At 37.6% G+C, this 19786-nt stretch overlaps 2 protein-coding genes across 5 annotated transcripts in view; one reads left to right on the plus strand and one right to left on the minus strand.

Moving 5' to 3' along the window:
- Positions 1-9589, plus strand: part of LOC114943642 (uncharacterized) — a 139029-nt gene extending 129440 nt beyond the window's left edge. For 2 of the 3 annotated variants that reach the window (XM_085480953.1, XM_085480954.1), the window contains 3 exons: positions 2559-3629; positions 3803-5249; positions 5602-9589. In XM_085480953.1, coding sequence (XP_085337079.1) covers positions 2559-3629; positions 3803-5249; positions 5602-6071 — 2988 coding nt within the window. In that variant the 3' untranslated portion in view covers positions 6072-9589. The remainder of the gene's footprint in view (positions 1-2558; positions 3630-3802; positions 5250-5601) is intronic. The other variant, XM_085480955.1, reaches the window with a different exon arrangement.
- A 1051-nt stretch (positions 9590-10640) lies between these two features.
- LOC114943644 (uncharacterized) lies at positions 10641-12864 on the minus strand. 2 transcript variants are annotated; one of them, XM_029319300.2, is made up of 4 exons: positions 12167-12847; positions 11856-12056; positions 11607-11737; positions 11382-11446 (listed from the first exon to the last, which is right to left on the minus strand). In XM_029319300.2, exons 1-4 carry the CDS (start codon positions 12309-12311, stop codon positions 11423-11425), a joined length of 501 nt encoding a protein of 166 aa, XP_029175133.1. In that variant the 5' UTR covers positions 12312-12847; the 3' UTR covers positions 11382-11422. The 2 variants fall into 2 exon arrangements, with proteins under 2 accessions (XP_029175128.1, XP_029175133.1); XM_029319295.2 differs by having other exon boundaries at positions 10641-11737; positions 12167-12864.
- Between the last annotated feature and the right edge of the window lie 6922 nt (positions 12865-19786).

The raw sequence follows: 19786 nt of genomic DNA on the forward strand, positions 1-19786 counted from the left end.
ATATCTCATTTTAATTTATTAATTTTGTGCATGACATCCGCACAGGCTCCGATTGCCGTCGATATTTTATTTTATTGTAACACAATAATTCTAACCGAGTATATAAGTTTTTATTTAAAATAAAATATTTCGGAAATTAAGGAGTTTTAAAGAAAAATGTCAAAAAGGAAAAATGTTTATTTAATCTTAACTAATATTAAAATACCACAAAATATCCAAGTTCTTATTTAAGAAAAAAGTTTGCAAAGAGTTTACCGCAATCTCTACCCAAAGTCATAATAGAATAGAATAGAATGTTTATTCCGGGCTCCCTCAGGAATTCTGAGCTGTTTTTAAGGGTGCACCAAATTCTTTACATCCTCCCTTCTCTCTTCTCTCCATACAATTCCTTTACAATTTACATTTTATTCCCATTTTTTATCACATATCTCTTTTCTCTCTCCTCTTTCTTACCTATTTCCTTCCTCTTTGCGCTTCCTGACTTCTATCGGCATTTATGCTCTCCTCATCCTTCTTATTATCCTCTCCTCTCTTTTGTTCCTTCTTCCCTCTCTCCTTCTGCTTCCTGTCTCTGCTTCTTTCCCAGTCCTCTGCTCTCTTTGTCCTGTCTCTCTCATCAACCTTTAACATAAAAACAAACCTTCTCCACCTTCTCTCTACTCCCTTTCCTCCTCTCTCCTAATCTTTTTCTTTATTCTTTCTCCCTTTTCCTTCCCCCCTCACCTTTCCCATTACATACATAATTATTCTTTCCTCTCCTCTCTCACCTGGCCATTTTGCGACCTTACAATTCTCTGAATCCCTTTCCCCTACCCTCTTTCTCTTCTTCCCTTCTCTCTCTCTCTTTCCCTCCATCTCTCTCTTCCTTTCTCCTTATCTATCTTTTACTTGCCCGTTTTTCTCTTCCCCTATACTGTTTCCTTTACCTCTTTTCGTGTGTCTCTGTTCTCCTGTCTCCTTTTCCCCTTTTCCCTTTCCACCTTCTATCTTTCCTTTTTTTCTTCTAACCTCTCTCTTTCCTCGTTCCATACCCATTTATTTCCATCCACCCACATCCTTCCCCCTCTAACTTCTACATCCCTTCCTCTTCCCCTTTCCATCTTAGCTCTATCCAGCATTAGCCACCTAGTTCTCCTTTCCTCCCTTGTTAAGTCCTCATCTACCCCTATCTCTCATCTCCTCCACATCATTCTCCCCTTCTCCAACAATTTCTTCTTTTCCCTTTTTTTTCCAGCTCCACTATTACCATCATTCTCCCGTCATCCCCCTTCACTTCCTTCGACCCTGCTATTCCTACTTCCCTTTCTAACACTACCTCCATAATCTTCTCCATCAGCGTCCTTCTTTTTTCTTGATCCTCTCCATCCAGTCCTCTCCATATCATATTTCTCCTCCTTCTTCTTTTTCTCTCCTTTTCCTTCTCCATTCCTCTCTTTCCTCTCCCTTTCCTCTCTCTCTCTCTTCCCATTCTTCTTCTCCTTTTCTCCTTTTCCTCTATTTTCCTCCATATTTCCTCTCTTCCCTCTGCTTTACTCTTCTTCTCTCTCTCTCTTCCCTTGTTTTCCTTTTTATCTGTTCTATCTCATTTTCTTTGCTTTCTATCTTTTTTCTCCTTCCTCTTTCTTTTTTTTCCTTCTTCTTTTCTCTTCCTCTTTTTCTGCACATCTTCTTTCTTCCTACCATCCCTTCCTTCCTCTTCTCCCCTGGCTCCTTCCTCCTCTTCTTTTCCCTTCTTCTTTCTCGCTTCTTCTTCTCTTTTCCTCTCCGCCAGCCTGCCTCCCGCCTCTTCCTTGATCCTCTTCTTCCCTCACTAAATTCCACTAATCCATCCTCTTCTCCCGTTGACTCTCTTGTACTTCGTACTTCCTATCTTCATCCTTTTCTTCCTTCCTTTTTCTGACCTCTCTACTCATTTCCTCTTTCACCTTTCCCCCCCTCTTCCTCTTCCTTCTTGCTTTTTACCGCCCTCTCTTTCCTTTCCTCCTCTTTTTGCATCCTTCTTTCTCCTTCCCTTCCTTTTTCTTTCCTTTCTCCTCTTGACCGATTCCCCTTTTTTCACCTTCTCCTCTTTTCTTTTCCTTCTTCTCTCCTCCTTCTTCCTTTTCCCTCCGTCTCTCTTCTCTCTCTCCCTTCATCCATCTTGCTAACTCCTCTACCACCTTTACCACTTTGTCCTCTTCCCCTTTCTTTCCTCTCTCCTCTCTCATCTATACCCAAAGTTATAATTTATATATATTTCCTCTAGATGTTAGTTAATTATATTTAAAATCTTTTTCTATAAAATAGCTTTTTTCTCAATATTTGTTTATTGACATTAAAATGAGATACTTCAAATATATAATATATCAAACTTTATTTCTAAAAGAATATTATTATAAGAGGAAAAGTATAAAATCTTCATTAATTCTTATTAAATTCAAATACAATTGTATATTGAGTTAAATATTTTATAATTAAATTAATGAAAATATAAAATTATTAATATTAATTTTTAATTTAAACAAATGTAGTATTAATAATAGAATAATATTTATTAAATTTTTATGTATTTTTTATAGATCGAAGAATCATCTTTCGAAGGTTTGATCAAACTGAAATGGCTATCCTTACAAGACAACAACATTCTATTGGTACCAGTTTCAGCACTTATGCGATTACCATCCTTAGCACACTTGCATCTGCAATTCAATCGCATTGCCACACTCTCCAGCGAACTAATTCACGCCACATCGACGAATCTTATGAGTCTGGGCTTGGCACATAATCTAATACGCGAAATACAGCCTAGATTATTCTATAACTTTGAACATCTTATCAACCTCGAACTTTCCGGCAATATGCTGTCAGTTATTTCGCAAAACACATTTGCTGATCTGGAAGATACCTTGCTGAATCTTGATATATCATATAATCGATTGATAACTATCACTGAGTTAATGCTGGGAAATCTACTTTCACTGAATTTGGCGGGTAACCAACTAAAACGATTATCACCGGAAACGTTTAAATACTTAAATAAATTAAAGTATTTGAATCTCAGCAGTAATCCCTTATATGGTGGTTTTCCGCCGGTATTTCCCTCATCTTTGATCAATCTCGACATATCGCATACAGAACTCAAGATCTTACCGACTGTGTTGCTGCTAAATCTTAAATCACTAGAGAGAATTTTTCTTTCTGGCAATCAGCTACAAGAAATTCATGAGGGCACCTTTCAGCATCTGTACAATCTTACAACAATTGATCTTTCATACAATGCCATCGAGCGCATCGATATTGGCGCCTTTGTCAATCTCATTAATCTCTACTCGTTAAATTTGTGCGGTAATAAACTCACGTTATTCATTGGCGAACACTTCAACACCGGTACTGGTTTAGAAATTCTTGATTTGTCCAACAATTATATTAATCAATTGTCTCCGACTGCCTTTGTGATACATCCAAGGCTTACACGACTTGACCTGTCAAACAATAAATTTGTCCAGTTTCCCAGTGACTTTATCAAATCATTACAATTTTTGAAATGGTTGGATTTATCTGATAACATGTTACATCACGTGAACGAGTTTGCCTTTTCGCAGATAGGAAGATTGCGCGAGCTGGATCTCTCCAATAATAGAATTGAATCGGTAAGATATTGTGATATGTAATAGCAAGAAAAAGAGAAAAATATAAAAAAAGGAGAAAATGGAAAAATATAACAGAGAAAAAGAAGAAATAGAGAATATACAAAATAATGAAATAAAAATATTTATTAAAAAATCAAATAAAACTTACATTATTAATAATAAAATTGTTACAGGTAGATGAGCTGGCCTTTCACAATTCCACGCAACTTCAATTGCTAGATTTATCTAACAATGTTTTAGAAACGCTGAACGAACGTACTATGGAAGGTCTATATCGATTAGAAATTTTGAATCTATGCAATAATCGACTTGCCTCGCTACCCGAGACTATCTTTGATCCATCGAGGATTCGTAACATTGAGAAGATTGATTTATCTGGTAATCGTTTTAACGAGATACCAATCGCTCTGCAACGACAATCACTGCTTAATCTAAAAATAGCTCGCAACCAAATAGTGGAAATGTTTACGCAAGTTATCATCAATAACGTAAAGGAACTTGATCTCTCTGAAAATCCACTAAACGAAAACGCGATACGCGGCATTCTGGGCGAAGCAAAGATATTGCGATCGTTGAATCTCGCCGATACGAGTATCAAAACTATTTCTAGGATAGAGATGCCATTTCTGAAGTATCTGAATCTCTCAGGCAATGCAATCACAGATATTAAACCCAACACGTTCGAGCGTACTACAATGTTAGAAAGTCTAGATGTGTCAAGAAATTGTTTGACAGACTTCATAAATCTAACCAGCAGCTTTAAAACTCTGCTTGTACTCCAAAGTCTAGACATCTCTCATAATGAAGTAAAGAACATTAACGAGAGCAGCTTCAATGGATTGGTCACGTTACGCTCTTTAAAAATGACAAATTTAGCGAATAGCACCAGAATTGAGAAAAATGCATTTAAATCGTTGACAAAATTACGATTTTTACATGCTTACAATTATCCTAAGTTAATCTACTTTGATGTACAAAATATTCTGAAAAATATGTTAAATCTAGAAACGCTGGACATTGAAATCAAAGACTCATCAATAGGCAACGAGCAATTATCAATACATACTCATCCTCGTCTGCGAGAATTAACATTGCGAGGGGAAAAACTGCGTAGTATTCATTCGAATTTGCTGATTGGTGTGCGAGGACTAAGATTGTTCCTAGGTCTAAAGAATACTTCCATAGATTTGATACCAACTGCTTTCTTATTTCCAGTACCGCGATCTACCATGGTTGAATTAAATGTTGCTGATAACAAGCTTACAAATTTATCAGCTCAGCTATTAGCCGCTTTGGACGAACGAGGAAGTTTCGTAAGAATCAGTGGTTTAAATAATAACCCGATTAATTGCAGTTGTGAGACAAAATATCTATGGAGATGGCTCCAATTGCCAGGCAATAGAGCGCCCATTGTAATCTGTGCCAATCCTAAACACTTCGAGGGTGTAACGTTGAACGATCTTACAAAAGAGAATTTCTTATGTAATCGCACGACATCAACAAAATTACAAATGACAGAAACTATGGTATTGACAAAATCTACAACACACGAACCAGAAATCATATGGACTATTGCACCGACGGTGCAAAATAATCGAAATCAATATATTGATCATACAAGTAAAGTCAAGCTTAAATATTTTTAAGTTCTTGTTTGTTAATTAAACATTTTGAATAACCGACAATTGATTCAAATTTAAAATTTTAAATGTTTAATTTAAAATAAATTTTAATCTTAAGCAAAAAAAATTAATTTAATTTTTCAATAAAAAGTAAACTAAATCTTTAATTAATACGTAATAAAAAATTATTTTATTATTTTTTGCTAAGAAATTTTTTTTTGTTTTAAATTTGAAATAATACTTTTCATGCTCTCTCTCTCTCTCTCTCTCTCTCTCTCTTTCTCTTTCTCTCTCTCTCTTTTTATATATTATTAATAATATATTATTAATAATATCATACTGATTGACAGATGCATCCATGATGAGTAATACTTCGAGCACTGACGATACCCTCATTATCAGCATCATTGGTGGTGTAGTAGCATTCATCGCGGTCATTATCAGCGTGATTTGCATCTGCCGATTGCGATGGAGTAGCCAAATGCAAGAAGCGAGAATGACAACAATAGGCACCTCAATCATCCCTGAGGAGTCAATGATTCCTGAGACATCAATTATACGACCAACAAGTGCCTATTCAAACAAGATTAATCATCATGATCTGTACATAGGCTTATACAACAACTCGACTTTAGAACGCAGCGGCAATAGTTCAATGCTATTGACTACCCCTGTGCAGATGATGCCCTTTGCGCAACCGATTCATATGATGCACGCTATGAATCCGTCCTCATCTTCACTGTCTACGCAGCAAATTTATGACAATCCACCTCTTCCCATATACGTTATAGAGAACAAAATAGAGAGACAATTAATGTAGAGGCAATCAGTCCTCGAATAATATAAATATCTAAAAATTATGTATTTGTATGAGGGGAAGGGGGGGTGTATCTTTTTTTAGCCTCGAGAAAATGCGCATCCGCATACCCAGTCTTCTTGGGAGAAAAAAGTGGGTTATATGGAGCTGGGACTAAGGCTGCTCCGACCCACTAAAAACTCGAGGATGGCCATTCCTACGCCTCGGGAACTGTTTTGCACATTACCTCCAAGGCCGCCCGAGCTCACGTATTATTGCGCCCGGCTCATGGGGATGTATCTGTGTGCGTGTGTGAAAGCACGCGCGTGTGTATTTAATCTACTTAAAAGTAGGAATGTTAGGCCGGTTCTAATCCGGAAGTGCCAAGAGATAAGCGGGGAAAGAAAGCAGGGAGCAAAGGTAGAGTGCGGAAAAAGAGATCAATATTATTAAGCAAAAGAACAGTAAGAGAAGGAAGTAGGAACTATTTTTAAACTATAGAAGAAGAAGAAAGAGAGGAACGTGATATCAATGGTAATATTGATATGGTATCAATATATGGGTAGTATCAAAGATAATATTGATAAAAGTGACACATATTGATAGTATTTGAAGTGACGTCTGCTGATATACATATAGCCATATAACTCGAGCGTGAGACGAAGCGCGTATTGAGTTGTTAACATTGACTCGCGATGATGTTATGTCATATCCGGTGGCATTTACAAATGTTGTAGAGAAATGTTGTAAAGAAAAAAATTAAGTTGCGCACAATAAACATATTGTTTATGTGTGCTAAATATTATCGCCATTTACTGTGTGTGTTTTAATTTTCAATATATTATAAATTGTAATGATACACTATTCATCGTTACCTGATATATAGTCAATCAATCAGAAGTCTGTCGCTCGACAAATATAACTGTGAAATGAGCAGAAACAGGACATGTTTAAATATAAATGATTGAAATGAACACCACACAATTGGACACTACACGATTGAATCATAGATTCAATTAGACACGGTTTCTATTGACAAGGTGTAAACAAATGATCTTACATTCTACAAAAAATTACAAACTTATGTAATTATGCAATTATTGACCTCATTATGAACTGAAAGTATCAGTCGATATACATAGACTTTGCTTTGCATAGAAAACAAATTCATATGGAAATTCGTACAATGTCCAATATGAACGTGTCCAATAGTATGTGTTCAATCGAGCGGTGTCCAATCAATACATGTCTAAACAGAATATATAGAGAAACCTGAGAGCGGCCACCGAGATTTAGTGGCCGTGTAGGGAGTATATCTCCCCTCTCTCCCGAGTAGTTTTGGCGAGCACGGTAGCGCGCAGATAGGCCGTGGACGGTTGTAACGAGTGGACGTGCTAATAAAGTATTCCTCTAAGTACTATTGTTCTGACGTATTTACTTGATATTCGAATTCCTACATTGGTGACCTTGAACTAGAATTACGCAGCCTTCGTGAAAGAATTTGAACACGATACGCTGCCCGTCCATAAGTCAAGCAACAATTTCTACGAAATAACGCATTCCGCAAAGGACAAGCGGCCACTTTGATAAATCTTCCATGTGACAGACACGCGGGTGCAAGGCCATTCCATAACCTCAATCCTAATACATCCACTACTACGAGCTATTAGTACGTAAAGCCAACGTCACCGGTGCTTTGAGTCCTGTCGCCGCCGAGGTATTAAGTGCGTGAAGCCAACGTCACCGGCGCCTTGAGTCTTGCCGTCGCCGACGAGTTATTAAGTGTATGAAGCCAACGTCACCGGCGCCTTGAATCCTGCTGTCGCCACCGAGTTAGTAAATACGAGAAGCCAACGTCAACGGCGCCTGGGATTTCATCGTCGACGGCGCCTTAAATCTTGTGTGTTAGCCGTACATAAGACGGCAATAATAGAGACATTCAAGTTAAATTAAGGTTATAGAATGTCTGACGAGGCCCTTGCCGCGGCCCGAGCGCGCGCAGAAGTTGCAAAGGCAGAGCTCGCCGAGCTGCAAGCTCAATTATTGAATCAAACTATGATAGCCGCCCCGAGTGCGGCCGATAACAATATGCAGACGTTTCCCCATATAGATTACTACAGGGTTTCCAAGCTTCCCCCGTAGACCTCCCAGGTAGACCCAGCGCTATGGTTTATTCAGGCCGAGGTTTCTTTGAAAAATTCTCGAATTACAGCAGAGCACACCAAAGTTAAAATTGTTCTTGCTGCATTCAATGTCGAGGTATTAGGTTGCGTGAGAGACATAATTACCGCGGACCCTCCCCCAGCAAATATTTACGAACAAATTAAAAACCGGATTATCGCGACATACGCGCTGTTCGAACGAAGCAAAATTACGGAAATTATTAAGAGGACAAGTAAAAACTGACGGAAAACCCTCTTTAATTTTTAGCCGTTTACGCGGTCTTAACGACGGAAACGTTGAAAATAATGTAATCAAATCTATCTTTCTATACCAACTACCCCATGAACACCGCGCAATTCTCGTCGCGACGGAAGTCACCGACCTCAACCGCCTTGCGGAAGCCGCTGATCGCATGGCGGAAAGTGCGCTTGGTACCAATTAGAATGCGTCGGCCGTATCGAAAATAAACATGCCCCCGCCGGAAAATGCCAAATGTAGCAATTAATTACCAGCATAGTTGCATTAAATAAAAAAATCGAAAAGCTGGAAAGAAAATGGAACTCGCGCCCGCATTCGCAATCTAATTCTCGCAGGCGTAGATTATCGAACTCGCCGAATCGTGGAGGTACATCTTCGCTTTGTGCGGCTCACACTAAGTACCCCAATAATCCGACCTCATGCCGAGAATGGTGCGTGATGTACAAAACTTGGAAAAAGCAAAAAACTAGATCAGCCTTGCCGTTTAGAGACGGTCAGCAAAGGTCAACAGATTTCTAACCGTCTCCATGTTCGCGATCGTATCAGCGGTCAAATGTTCGGGGTAAATATCTTCTTGGTACCTGCCTATACTGGGATCAAGGAGAGGCCCTCGGAACTGAAACTCTTCGCTGCAAACAATACGCGTATCGATACGTTCGGAGAATCACTTCGCAAACTCGACCTTGGAGTGAGATGACAAATTCGATGGAATTTTTGCATCGCCGCGATTCCTTATGCTATCATTGGCGCCGATCTGCTCTCCTATTATGGATTACTAGTAGATCTTAAACAACAGCGTCTCGTAGACAATACTACCAAATTGTATTCCCGCGCGACCAGAAAACCAGCTCCAATTCATTTAATTAACGCGGTGGATCCCAGCTCTAAATTTTCTAAAATCTTCGCCGAATTTCCACAAATAACGAGGCCTCTTTCCCCCACCCCACCCACGGACCGCGACGTGTTTCATCACATTATAACCACCGGCCCCCTGGTTGCCGAGCGAACTAGACGACTTGCGCCGGATAAACTTAAAGCCGCCAAGGCCGAGTTCAGGGCACTAGTACATAATATATAATACATCTTTATTTTACAAAATAAAAAATTTATAATACAAAATATTTGACATTTTTTTTTATCGAGATAGTAAATTACAGATTTCGTCACGAACACGCGTTCCTCTCACATCATCCTCATATTCCTTTGCATTATCGATCATTACAATGGGTCTATTTTGTAATTCAATATCTGGATATTCGTCATTTAGCTGTGGTTCAAAATAGTGTAAGTCTTGCACATTCGCAATGTTATGTAATACACAACATGCATGTATAACTCGTACCATTCGTGGTATATCTCGCAATTTAAAATGGTATAACTGACGAAATCTTTGCTTGAGGCAGCCAAATGCATTTTCGATAACAACTCTGCATGAGCTTAGTTTCTGGTTGAATGATCTTTGTGCACGTGTCAAGTGTCCGTTATCTTTATATGGAACAATCAATTGTTTCAAACAGGGATAAGCACTATCTCCCAACAGGTAATAATTATCTGAAAATTATTATTATATATGTATATATATATATATATAAATATATATAGTATTGTATATGTAATATATATATGTATATGACTATGTTTCCACCGAGAGTTCGAATTGGGTCAGAGTCACAGTCGGGTTATAGTGAGCATTTTTACGGTGAAAACACCAATAACTCTACCCTATAAAATTATTATTGGTGTTTCCACTGTAAGAGTGCTCACTATAATCCGACCCGATTCAAACTGTTATATATATATATATATATATATATATATATATATATAATGTATGATATATTTATATTATATATATTGATATATTTAATTTATATTATAAAACCAATTTTTTTCCAATTTACCTCCACAAATATTATGTAGATCATTATATAGTGTTGAATTTTTTAAAACTCTTGCATCGTAAACGGAACCTGGATACCCAATAAATACGTCAATAAAGGAGGGGTGTCAATAAGGCCGTTTTTTGGACCACGTCAGAATCGCTCCAAACTGTGGTATTTTTCCTACCGATGTAGCTCACAACCTCCTAGAACCGTTTGCTGTCCGAGCAATTAAAGTCTGAGAACGGGCAACTTGAAATCTCAAAAATCAATGGAGTTTTTCACATGGTGGTAGTGCCGGTCTCATTTCAGCATGTCATTGTTGAGCTTCCATCACCATATTTTCTCAAAAACTACTAGAGTATTTGCTGCTTTAAATACGAAAGGGAGCTCATCAGACCTTCATGCATTCAAGATAGAATCAAGCCTGGTATTTTGAACGGATTGCCATATTACTGAACAATCATGCAATAGCATCCCTTGCGATGAATTGGACGATACTACTATAAGCCCAAACTTGATTTTAAGGAATAACATCATTTTGCGAATGCAATGTATATTCGAAATCACATACTGTGAAAAAATATTTGAATTCCAAACCTCAGTGAAGAGATGTAAAGAATACCTTCTGGAACGGACTTCTTTTTCATAGAATGCAATGCTCAGCTTCGCGGAAAAATACTTTATTTATTTTATTTATTATTTTTATTATTTTTTTTATTCGCAGCAAATACTCTAGTAGTTTTTGAGAAAATATGGTGATGGAAGCTCAACAATGACATGCTGAAATGAGACCGGCACTACCACCATGTGAAAAACTCCATTGATTTTTGAGATTTCAAGTTGCCCGTTCTCAGACTCTAATTGCTCGGACAGCAAACGGTTCTAGGAGGTTGTGAGCTACATTGGTAGGAAGAAAATACCACAGTTTGGAGCGATTCTGACGTGGTCCAAAAAACGGCCTTATTGACACCCCTCCTTTCATGTCATGATTAACTGTCCCTTGCACTTGAATAGAAAAATATTGTTTCCGATTTATATAGGAATCAGGATCTTCAAGAGGTTTGTCTATTCTTATTTGAGAACCATCGATAGCACCTAAAAAAATTTCAATAATTATTATATATTCACCAATTATATTAGGAAATCGTTTTTGTTGTAGATAAAAGTTTGAAGTTTGTTCTTTTTCGAGATCAGTTGGGTATTTAATAATATTAGGCGCTAAAGCTAAAATAAAATCGGTTACTCTTGATATTACTGTATGTAATGCACTTATTGTTATTCCGAATCTATCTGCTATATCTCGATAAGATCCTGTTTGATGACCCACAAACCATAAATAACATAAAATATGTTTTTCAGCGCTAATTTTATTATTTTGTACACGTTCTGAAAAAATACACAAAATAATAAAATATTTTTATTTTCATTTTTTAAGTATTATTTTTATTATTTTGTTGCTGTGTACCATATATCTAAAGTTAAATAGATTTCGTTAAATACACACCTTGTATAGAAGTAAATATTTCCGACACTGTAAATTGGTCTATTAATTGATATGCTGCTCTTCTTGACAAACGAAAATGCATGATAAAATCAACGTTATTATAATTATGAACAATATGTTCGATATAATTGTTTATTTTCACATGTTCAATTCTTTGCACTAATCCGAAAATTGGATGTAACATGTGTAACTCATAAAAATCTACAAATAAAAAATTATACTTACTAGGTTAGTTTACATTAGATTAAATTAATTTTTAAAAAAATTAATTTTTTTATAATATAATAATATATTGCATATAAAATACATACCATCGTCATCGTTACGCATAATAGGTTGAAATGGAAACAACATATTATTTTCTTCATGATCAGAAGAATCAAATAAATCATTTAAGATCATCGCCATGTTGATTATTACACTGACGCGTTCTTTATACTTGCTCACAAATAACATGTCCTGCTTGCACTAGTTCCGTTCAGTGCAGTGCAGTATGAACTCAGTGTAGCAATAAAGAACAAACCTATTGACGACATCTTAGTTGCGTCTTCTTCCTTAGATGAACACATCAAGCATTTACGCATAATATTTCAGAGGCTCAAAGAATTTCTCGTACTAGGCGTACCCGAACTAGAATTTCTCGGGTATATTGTAAACGGGAAGGAGATCCGCCCCACCCCCAAAAGAGTCAAATCAATTTCCGAGTTTTCCAGACCAAAAACCATCTCCGATTTACGTCGATTCTTTGGTATGGTTAACTTCTACCGTCGTAATGTTCCTCACGCAGCGAGTACACAAGCACCTTTGAACTCACTGCTCGTTAACTCATACAAAAGCGACAAGCGCATGATTACATGGTTTAATGAACTCATTGAAGCATTTGAGAAAATTAAAAACAGCCTTGCGGACGCCGCAATGTTGGTTAACCCCCACACTGGCGCAAAACTTCGGATTGTTTCGGACGCCTCTGATCTTGCTATGGGGGCTGTCCTCGAACAGAGGGAGCGGGACACTTAGCCTTCTTTTTGCAAACTCACGGCGATTTTTGAAGCTATTAAATATTTCCGCCATTTCATAGAAAGACGCAAATTTAAATTTTAACTGATCACAAACCGCTTATATATATGCATTTATTCAACAGTCTGAAAAAGCGTCCCCGTGCCAATTGCGCCAATTATCATTTATCGCTCAATTCACGACACATATTAAATATATCGCGAGCGTCCAGAATGTCGTCGCCGATTCGCTTTCGCGAATTGATTCTCTTTGGTTACCTATCGAGTTCAGTCTCGTCGAGCTCGCAGAACATTAAAAAAACGACGAACAAATCAAACTAATTTGCGGCACCCCAGACCACCCATTACAATTAAAAAAGATTCAATGAGGCCCGGAACACAACAATTTATTATGAAATCTCAGGCGAAGCTATTAGGCCATACGTACTCACGAGTCTTCGCGACAGAATCTTTCATATGTTCCATAACTCGGCGCACCCCAACGATAAAATCACAGACCGCACGATCCGACAGCGCTTCGTCTGGCCCAATATGCACCGCGACATTGCCAAATGGTGTAAAAATTGTATTGAATGCCAACAATCAAAGATATCTCGCCATGTAAAATTAACCCCAGAGCATTTTGTTGCCCTCGATGAGCGTTTCGATCAAGTACATTTAGATATTGTTGGCCCATTGCTTGTTTCAGAGGATTATACTTATTGTCTTACCATGATTGATAAGTTTTCACGTTGGACCGAAGCAACGCCGCTTAAAGACATCTCCGCGCAAACCGCCGCGAGAGCCTTTTATGATACATGGATTTCACGTTACGGGACCCCCCGATTACTTACTACGGATCAGGGTGACCAATTTGAGTCCCGACTTTTTACCGCGTTACTCTCATTGACCGGGTGTGAGAAAATCCGCACAACGGCTCACCACCCGGCATCAAACGGCATGATCGAACGTTGGCACCGGATGCTTAAGACTGCCATTATGTGCCACACCGATAAGCGTTAGACCCATACCCTATCAACTGTTTTATTGGGATAACGGTCACATGTTCGAGCCGACACAAATGCGTCACCAGCTGAATTCATGTTCGGAACAACATTACGACTTCCCGGCAAATTTTTTCTCCCCGACGATTACAAACCGGATCCCAATTACTTCATCGAAGAATTTCGTGAATATATGCGTCAGGTACGGCCCGTTCCCGTTGCGCACAAACACAAGAAACGTATCTTCTACTTCAAAAACTTGCACGAATGCACCCACGTATTTTTACCTAACATGGCTAACAAAGCCTTAGAGCAGCCTTATACCGGTCCACACAAAGTATTACAACGCGTCTCAGACTGCGTTTTTAACATTGATATCAACGAAAACGCAAAAAATGTATCCGTCGAACTATTGAAATCAGCTTATTTTGTCTTAAACGATCTTACTGATCCTCCCGCGCTCGGCGAAAATATACCAAATCCACCGGCGCTTAAAACGTATTCGAAGAAAAAAGTTACTTTTGCACCTACAAATAAAAAAAAGCGCTCAAGTCAAGCATGACTTAGCCTGCAAAGCCACAATTTTTTTTTATTATTTATTTTTATTTTTATAATTTTTTTCCTTTTCATTTATTTATTATTTATATACAACATATATAATTTATAGTAATAGTTGTAAGTTTATTTAAACCATGAAAAAACACGCATATAAAACTTTAAACCATTCCAGCCAATCTTATGTAATAACATTGAGCGTCTGTACGTAGAGATATGCGCTTTGTTTTCATTTTCGTTTATATACATACTAATATTATATATATATATATTTCGGTGTCACTCGGGGGGAGGGGGGAGGGAGGGGAGGAGTATATAGGGAGTATATCTCCCCTCTCTCCCGAGTAGTTCTGGCGAGCGCGGGTAGCAAATAGGCCGTGGACAGTTGTAACGAGTGGACGTGCTAAAAAAGTATTCCTCTAAGTACTATTGTTCTGATGTATTTACTTGATATTCGAATTCCTACAGCCGCGTGTACTAGTGCGCCCCCTGACAAAGTGGACATAAACTACGTCGTGATGCTCGGTAAAAACCACGGTAAATGGTTCGATTCCGTGATATAGTTCATGTCCTAACTATTCAGCTAAGAACCAGGTTAAGAACCGAACAGCTGAGTCAGACAAGGACCAACGATCCATTGCTCTGGCTTTGTCTCACCTCACCGATGCGTCTCGTGGACTCGTGCGGCCGAAGATACGAGGTTTCACCTTTTGCGCGTAGCGTTTGAGTAATTCGAGGGTTATAATTTTTATGACGTTAATTTTGGGCAATATATAAAAAAATTATGTACATATCTTTTTAATTTGCTTTTTATTAAAATATTTTATTATTTATTTTCCAGCTCAAAAGTCATTCTAATAGAGATGACTTACTAAATATTTGAGATAGAATACAGAACTTTTGCCAGTAAAGGGATAGAGCGTAAAGCTTACAATTAACTATTTTCAAGAAAAATTAATTTAAACAATACATGGCAATTTTTATATTCGGCTCGATTAGATTGATTTTCGAAAAGTCGGCGTAGCATATACACTATAAAGTCTGCGGTTATCATGCTGTTGAATCGAGCGCAATTCGTGTTACTGACACTTTTTTCATTTATGCTAATTAGAATATTTAATTATGTAAAACAAAATTAATTTAATAATTTTTTAACTACAATATTTTAAAACGCAATATACACCTCTTTCTTCTCAGCCACAGAACCAAACGCAATGTTATTGCGAAATTAAGGAATCTGAGAATTTGTATCCTATGGTTAGGATCTCAAGAATTCTCCTTGTACCTCTTTTACTTCCTCTGTAAAGAAAAAGGCAAGAAAAATATTGGTCCGAAAGTTGGCTAAATCGGGAATCAAACCTGAGACCTTCCGCTTGCCGGGCAAATGCTCTTCCAATTGAGCTATTCAGACACTTACGAAACAATACTTTTCTCAATGCTTTCACCCCCCAAAGCGTCGTAATTAGGCCTAGACGCGAAATAAACAATAATAAGAATATTAGGTCGGCTCTTTTAATCTAAAACACGATATATTTTATATTTTATATAGTAACACGTAATATGAGACGAAAGATGATAGAAACAAAAAACATGGAGAGAGAGACTTCGGACTCTTTGATGATATGCCATCTCGCTCACTCTTTACTCGTTCTCGCTCTCGCTTCGATGTTTCGGGAATCTTTCCCTATCTCTGCAATAATTTACATATTTGAATATTTTATAAATAAAAACTAAAACTTTTAATTTACATTTAATCGAGTTGAAAATAATTTTAATGGCTTAATGAAACTTTTGCGATTAAAACGACACCAAACAAGCCATAAATCGGATAATTTTCAATTAGACAGGTAATTAAAAGTCAAATTGGGTTCAATTCTTATCACTCACACTTTTTTTAATTTATGCAAATTAAAATATTTATTTATGTAAAATAAAATTAATTTAACAATTTTGTTTTTTCATTTTGCACTTGCAATTTTTTTATACAGATACACAACTGGATAATTTTTATTTTACATAATCTTATTTTATACATTGTACCTAATATAAAATGAAGCAAATAAAACGCTATTGCAAAAGTTAAAATAGTTAAAAAATTATTAAATTAATTTTGATTTACACAATTAAATATTCTAATTTGTATAAATGAAAAGTGTCAGTGACAAGAATTGCGCCCGAGTCAACAGTATGATAACCGCAGGCTTCATAGTGCATGTACTACGCCTTCTCAAAAATCAATCTAACCGAGCCGAATACAAAAAATGCCATGTATTGTTTAAATTAATTTTTCTTGAAAATAGTTAATTGTAAACTTTATGCCCTATCCCTTTACTGGCAAAATATTTCTATTCTATCTCAAATATTTAGTAAGTCATCTCTATTATAATGATTTTTGAACTGGAAAATAAATAATATAATATTTTAATAAAAAGCAAATTAAAAAGATATGTACATAATTTTTTGATATATTGCCCAAAATCAACGTCATAAACATTATAACCCTCGAATTACGCAAACGCTACGCGTGAAAGGCAAAACCTCACGCATCGGTGAGGTGAGACAAAGCCAGAGCGATGGATCGTTGATCCTTGTCTAACTCAGCTGTTTGGTTCTCAACCTGATTCTTAAGCGCAGTTTTTATTGATGCTAGAAACCAGCGTCAAACGGAGATCACGTGACTAAATTTGTCGCTTGTCTAATGGAGGGAGAAGTAGTGGCAAAATATGCGCGTCGTAAACCGCTGATAAAATTGAGAATATAATGGCTTACAGGCAGAAATATCGTGCATAGATGACAGAACGTGCGAGACAGGTGAATAATGTTCAAAAAGGACAACTCTTTCTTCTTCTTCGTTCATTGTTAATTACAATTACTGTTGAATTCGCGGCACGCTGAAAAAGCTGAAACGGTTGAACTTTATTCCCCTATATTTTCTTGACGCTGAATCTAGAGAAATCTAGTGATTTTAATTTGACGCTGGTTTCTAGCGTCCATGAAATTGCACCTTTATTGTTAGCTGAATAGTTAGGACATGAACCATATCGGAATCGAACCATTTACCGTGCTTTTTACCGAACGTCACGACGTAGTTTATGTTCACTTTGTCAGAAGGCGCACTAGTACACGCGGCTGTGGGTTACTGTGTATCTGGTTAGGCAGGAAAACTCAGGTACAGAAGTCAACTACGTGTTATTCACTTCTAACGTAGAATAAAAATAAATATTTTATTTCTTTACACTGTTCTCAGTTTAGTTCTTTTATCTTAAAAAACGGAACGAATAATAATACATAGGCTATACCATATATATCTCTAGATTGGTAATCCGACAAAAAAATAATAATGGACTAGTTATATCATTGGTACCAACCCCTACAAGTACTCCCCCTAAATAACGTTATACATATATAAAATACAAAGGAAGTATACTTGCTCAAAGTGTATCTGAAATTAAAATTAGTGTCTCTTTATAAAAAAAATGTTTGTCTATTAGTCTCTAATTAACTATTTGGCTTTAAGTCTTTGGTATATTGAAAAGCACTTTCTTCTTTGGTCCCGGGTATTGTCTTATTCCGCTTAGGATGAGTTGTCTCTCGTTGCTCCGGTTTTGGATGCCTGAACTTTCTCCGTCTTGTGCGTTTGTGCTTTCCTCTGTCTCCAAAACTTCCGCTGTTGCCATGTATGCGGGTTTAAGTCGTTCGACCGTCAAGTTTGTTGATACGCCGCTTATGTCTACTTTAAAAATGCGGTTGTTTAGTCTCTCCATGACTTTGTGTGGTCCTGAATATGGGTTGTCCAACGATTCTTTGCGAGTGTTTTCCTGTCTGACGAATACGTGTGTGCATGAAAACAACTCTTTAAAACAAAAGGTTTTTTTACGAATGTGATGTGCTGTTGGAACTGGTTTGAGGTTTCTCATGTAGACTCGAAATTCCTCCAGGAAGTAATTCGGGTCGTTCGTTGTTTCTTCTAGTGTGAAAAATTCGCCAGGAACTCTTAATGTAATTCCGTATAGGAACTCTGCCGGTGATGCTTTAAGATCTTCCTTGTAGCATGTTCTTAAGCCTAACAGTACAATTGGAAGTACGTCGATCCATCTTTAATTCTGATGACATTTGATTTTTTAGAGTACGATGCCACCGCTCGATGAGTCCGTTCGCCGCTGGATGATAAGCGGTTATGCGGATCCGTTTTTCTCCTACTAATTGGGTTAAAGCTGTGAATAATCTGCTCTCAAACTCTGCCTTGATCTGTTGTGATTATCTTAAGAGAACCAAATCTTGCAATCCAGTGCGTAAAGAAGGTTTTTGCGACTGTTTCAGCTTGGTAATTTTTTAAGGGTATAGTCTCCGGCCATCTTGAAAATCTGTCTATCATTGTTAGGAAGTGCGTGTGTCCGTTGCAAGATTGCATTGGGCCTATCAAGTCGATGTGTACATGATCGAAACGTGAGTCTGTCTCTTGAAACGTTACTGGCTGCAGCTGGACGTGTCGGCCGATTTTCGCTTGTTGACATAGGATGCACGTTCTGGCCCAGTCTCTGATGTCTTTCCTCATCGACGACCAGATATATCGTTGACTTATGATCTTAATGGTGATTTTCCCGCTGGAATGATTCAAGTTGTGGAACACGCTGAAGACTTGATGTCGGAACTTTTTTGGAACGAACGGGCGGATATCTCTCTCGTGTGCTGAGACGTCGCAGTATAATGCTTGGTGGTCGGGTCCAAAGGTAAGTTTCTGTAATTTTAATGAAGATTATCTTTCAACAAGGCAACCAATTCGTCGTCGGTACGTTGAGCTGCGGATAATTCTTCGAAGTCGTTAATGAAAGGCAGTCGCAGGGCGTCTATTCTCGATAATGAACCGTGTTTTCTTGGTCTTTCACGTACGAAATTCTTGTTGTGAACTGTCCGATGAGGTTGAGCTGTCGGAGTTGTCTTTGTGAAGCTTTATCTGACTTCTGCATGAATGCGTACGTCAGCGGCTTGTGATCTGTTCTAATTTCTAGTTCTGTGTTTCCTTCGATCCAAGGCCTGAACAATTTTATTGCCTGATAAATTGTTGTCATTTCTCTGTCATACGTACTGTAATTTGTTTGTACTGGCAAGAACTTCTTTGAAAAAAAACCTAACGGCCTCCACTCGTTTCCAGTTGACTGTTCAAGGACCGCTCTTATTGCTATCCCTGATGCGTCTGTGGAAATGCGCAGTTTCGCATCGTGGGCTGGATGTGCTAAAAGAGTTGCGTTTATTAATTCTTGCTTCGTTTTTTCAAAAGCTTCTATTGCCTCGCTCGTCCAGTTGATTGGCCTTTATCATTTTTCTTGAAATCCTTCAGGTACTTGTTCAGTGGAGCCTGTGTGGTTGCTGCGTTGGG

The sequence above is a fragment of the Nylanderia fulva genome, unplaced genomic scaffold, assembly GCF_048542155.1.
Source record: "Nylanderia fulva isolate GAGA-0341 unplaced genomic scaffold, ASM4854215v1 Scaffold162, whole genome shotgun sequence".
NCBI lineage: Eukaryota > Metazoa > Arthropoda > Insecta > Hymenoptera > Formicidae > Nylanderia > Nylanderia fulva.

Excerpts from the sequence above, each read along its gene's own strand:
- LOC114943644 (XM_029319295.2), bottom strand. The coding sequence starts at position 12,311 with ATGTTATTTGTGAGCAAGTATAAAGAACGCGTCAGTGTAATAATCAAC. Across the intron at positions 12,057-12,166 it reads TATGCGTAACGATGACGATG|ATTTTTATGAGTTACACATG; the intron begins GTATGTATTTTA and ends TTTTATTTGTAG. Across the intron at positions 11,738-11,855 it reads AATATTTACTTCTATACAAG|AACGTGTACAAAATAATAAA; the intron begins GTGTGTATTTAA and ends GTATTTTTTCAG.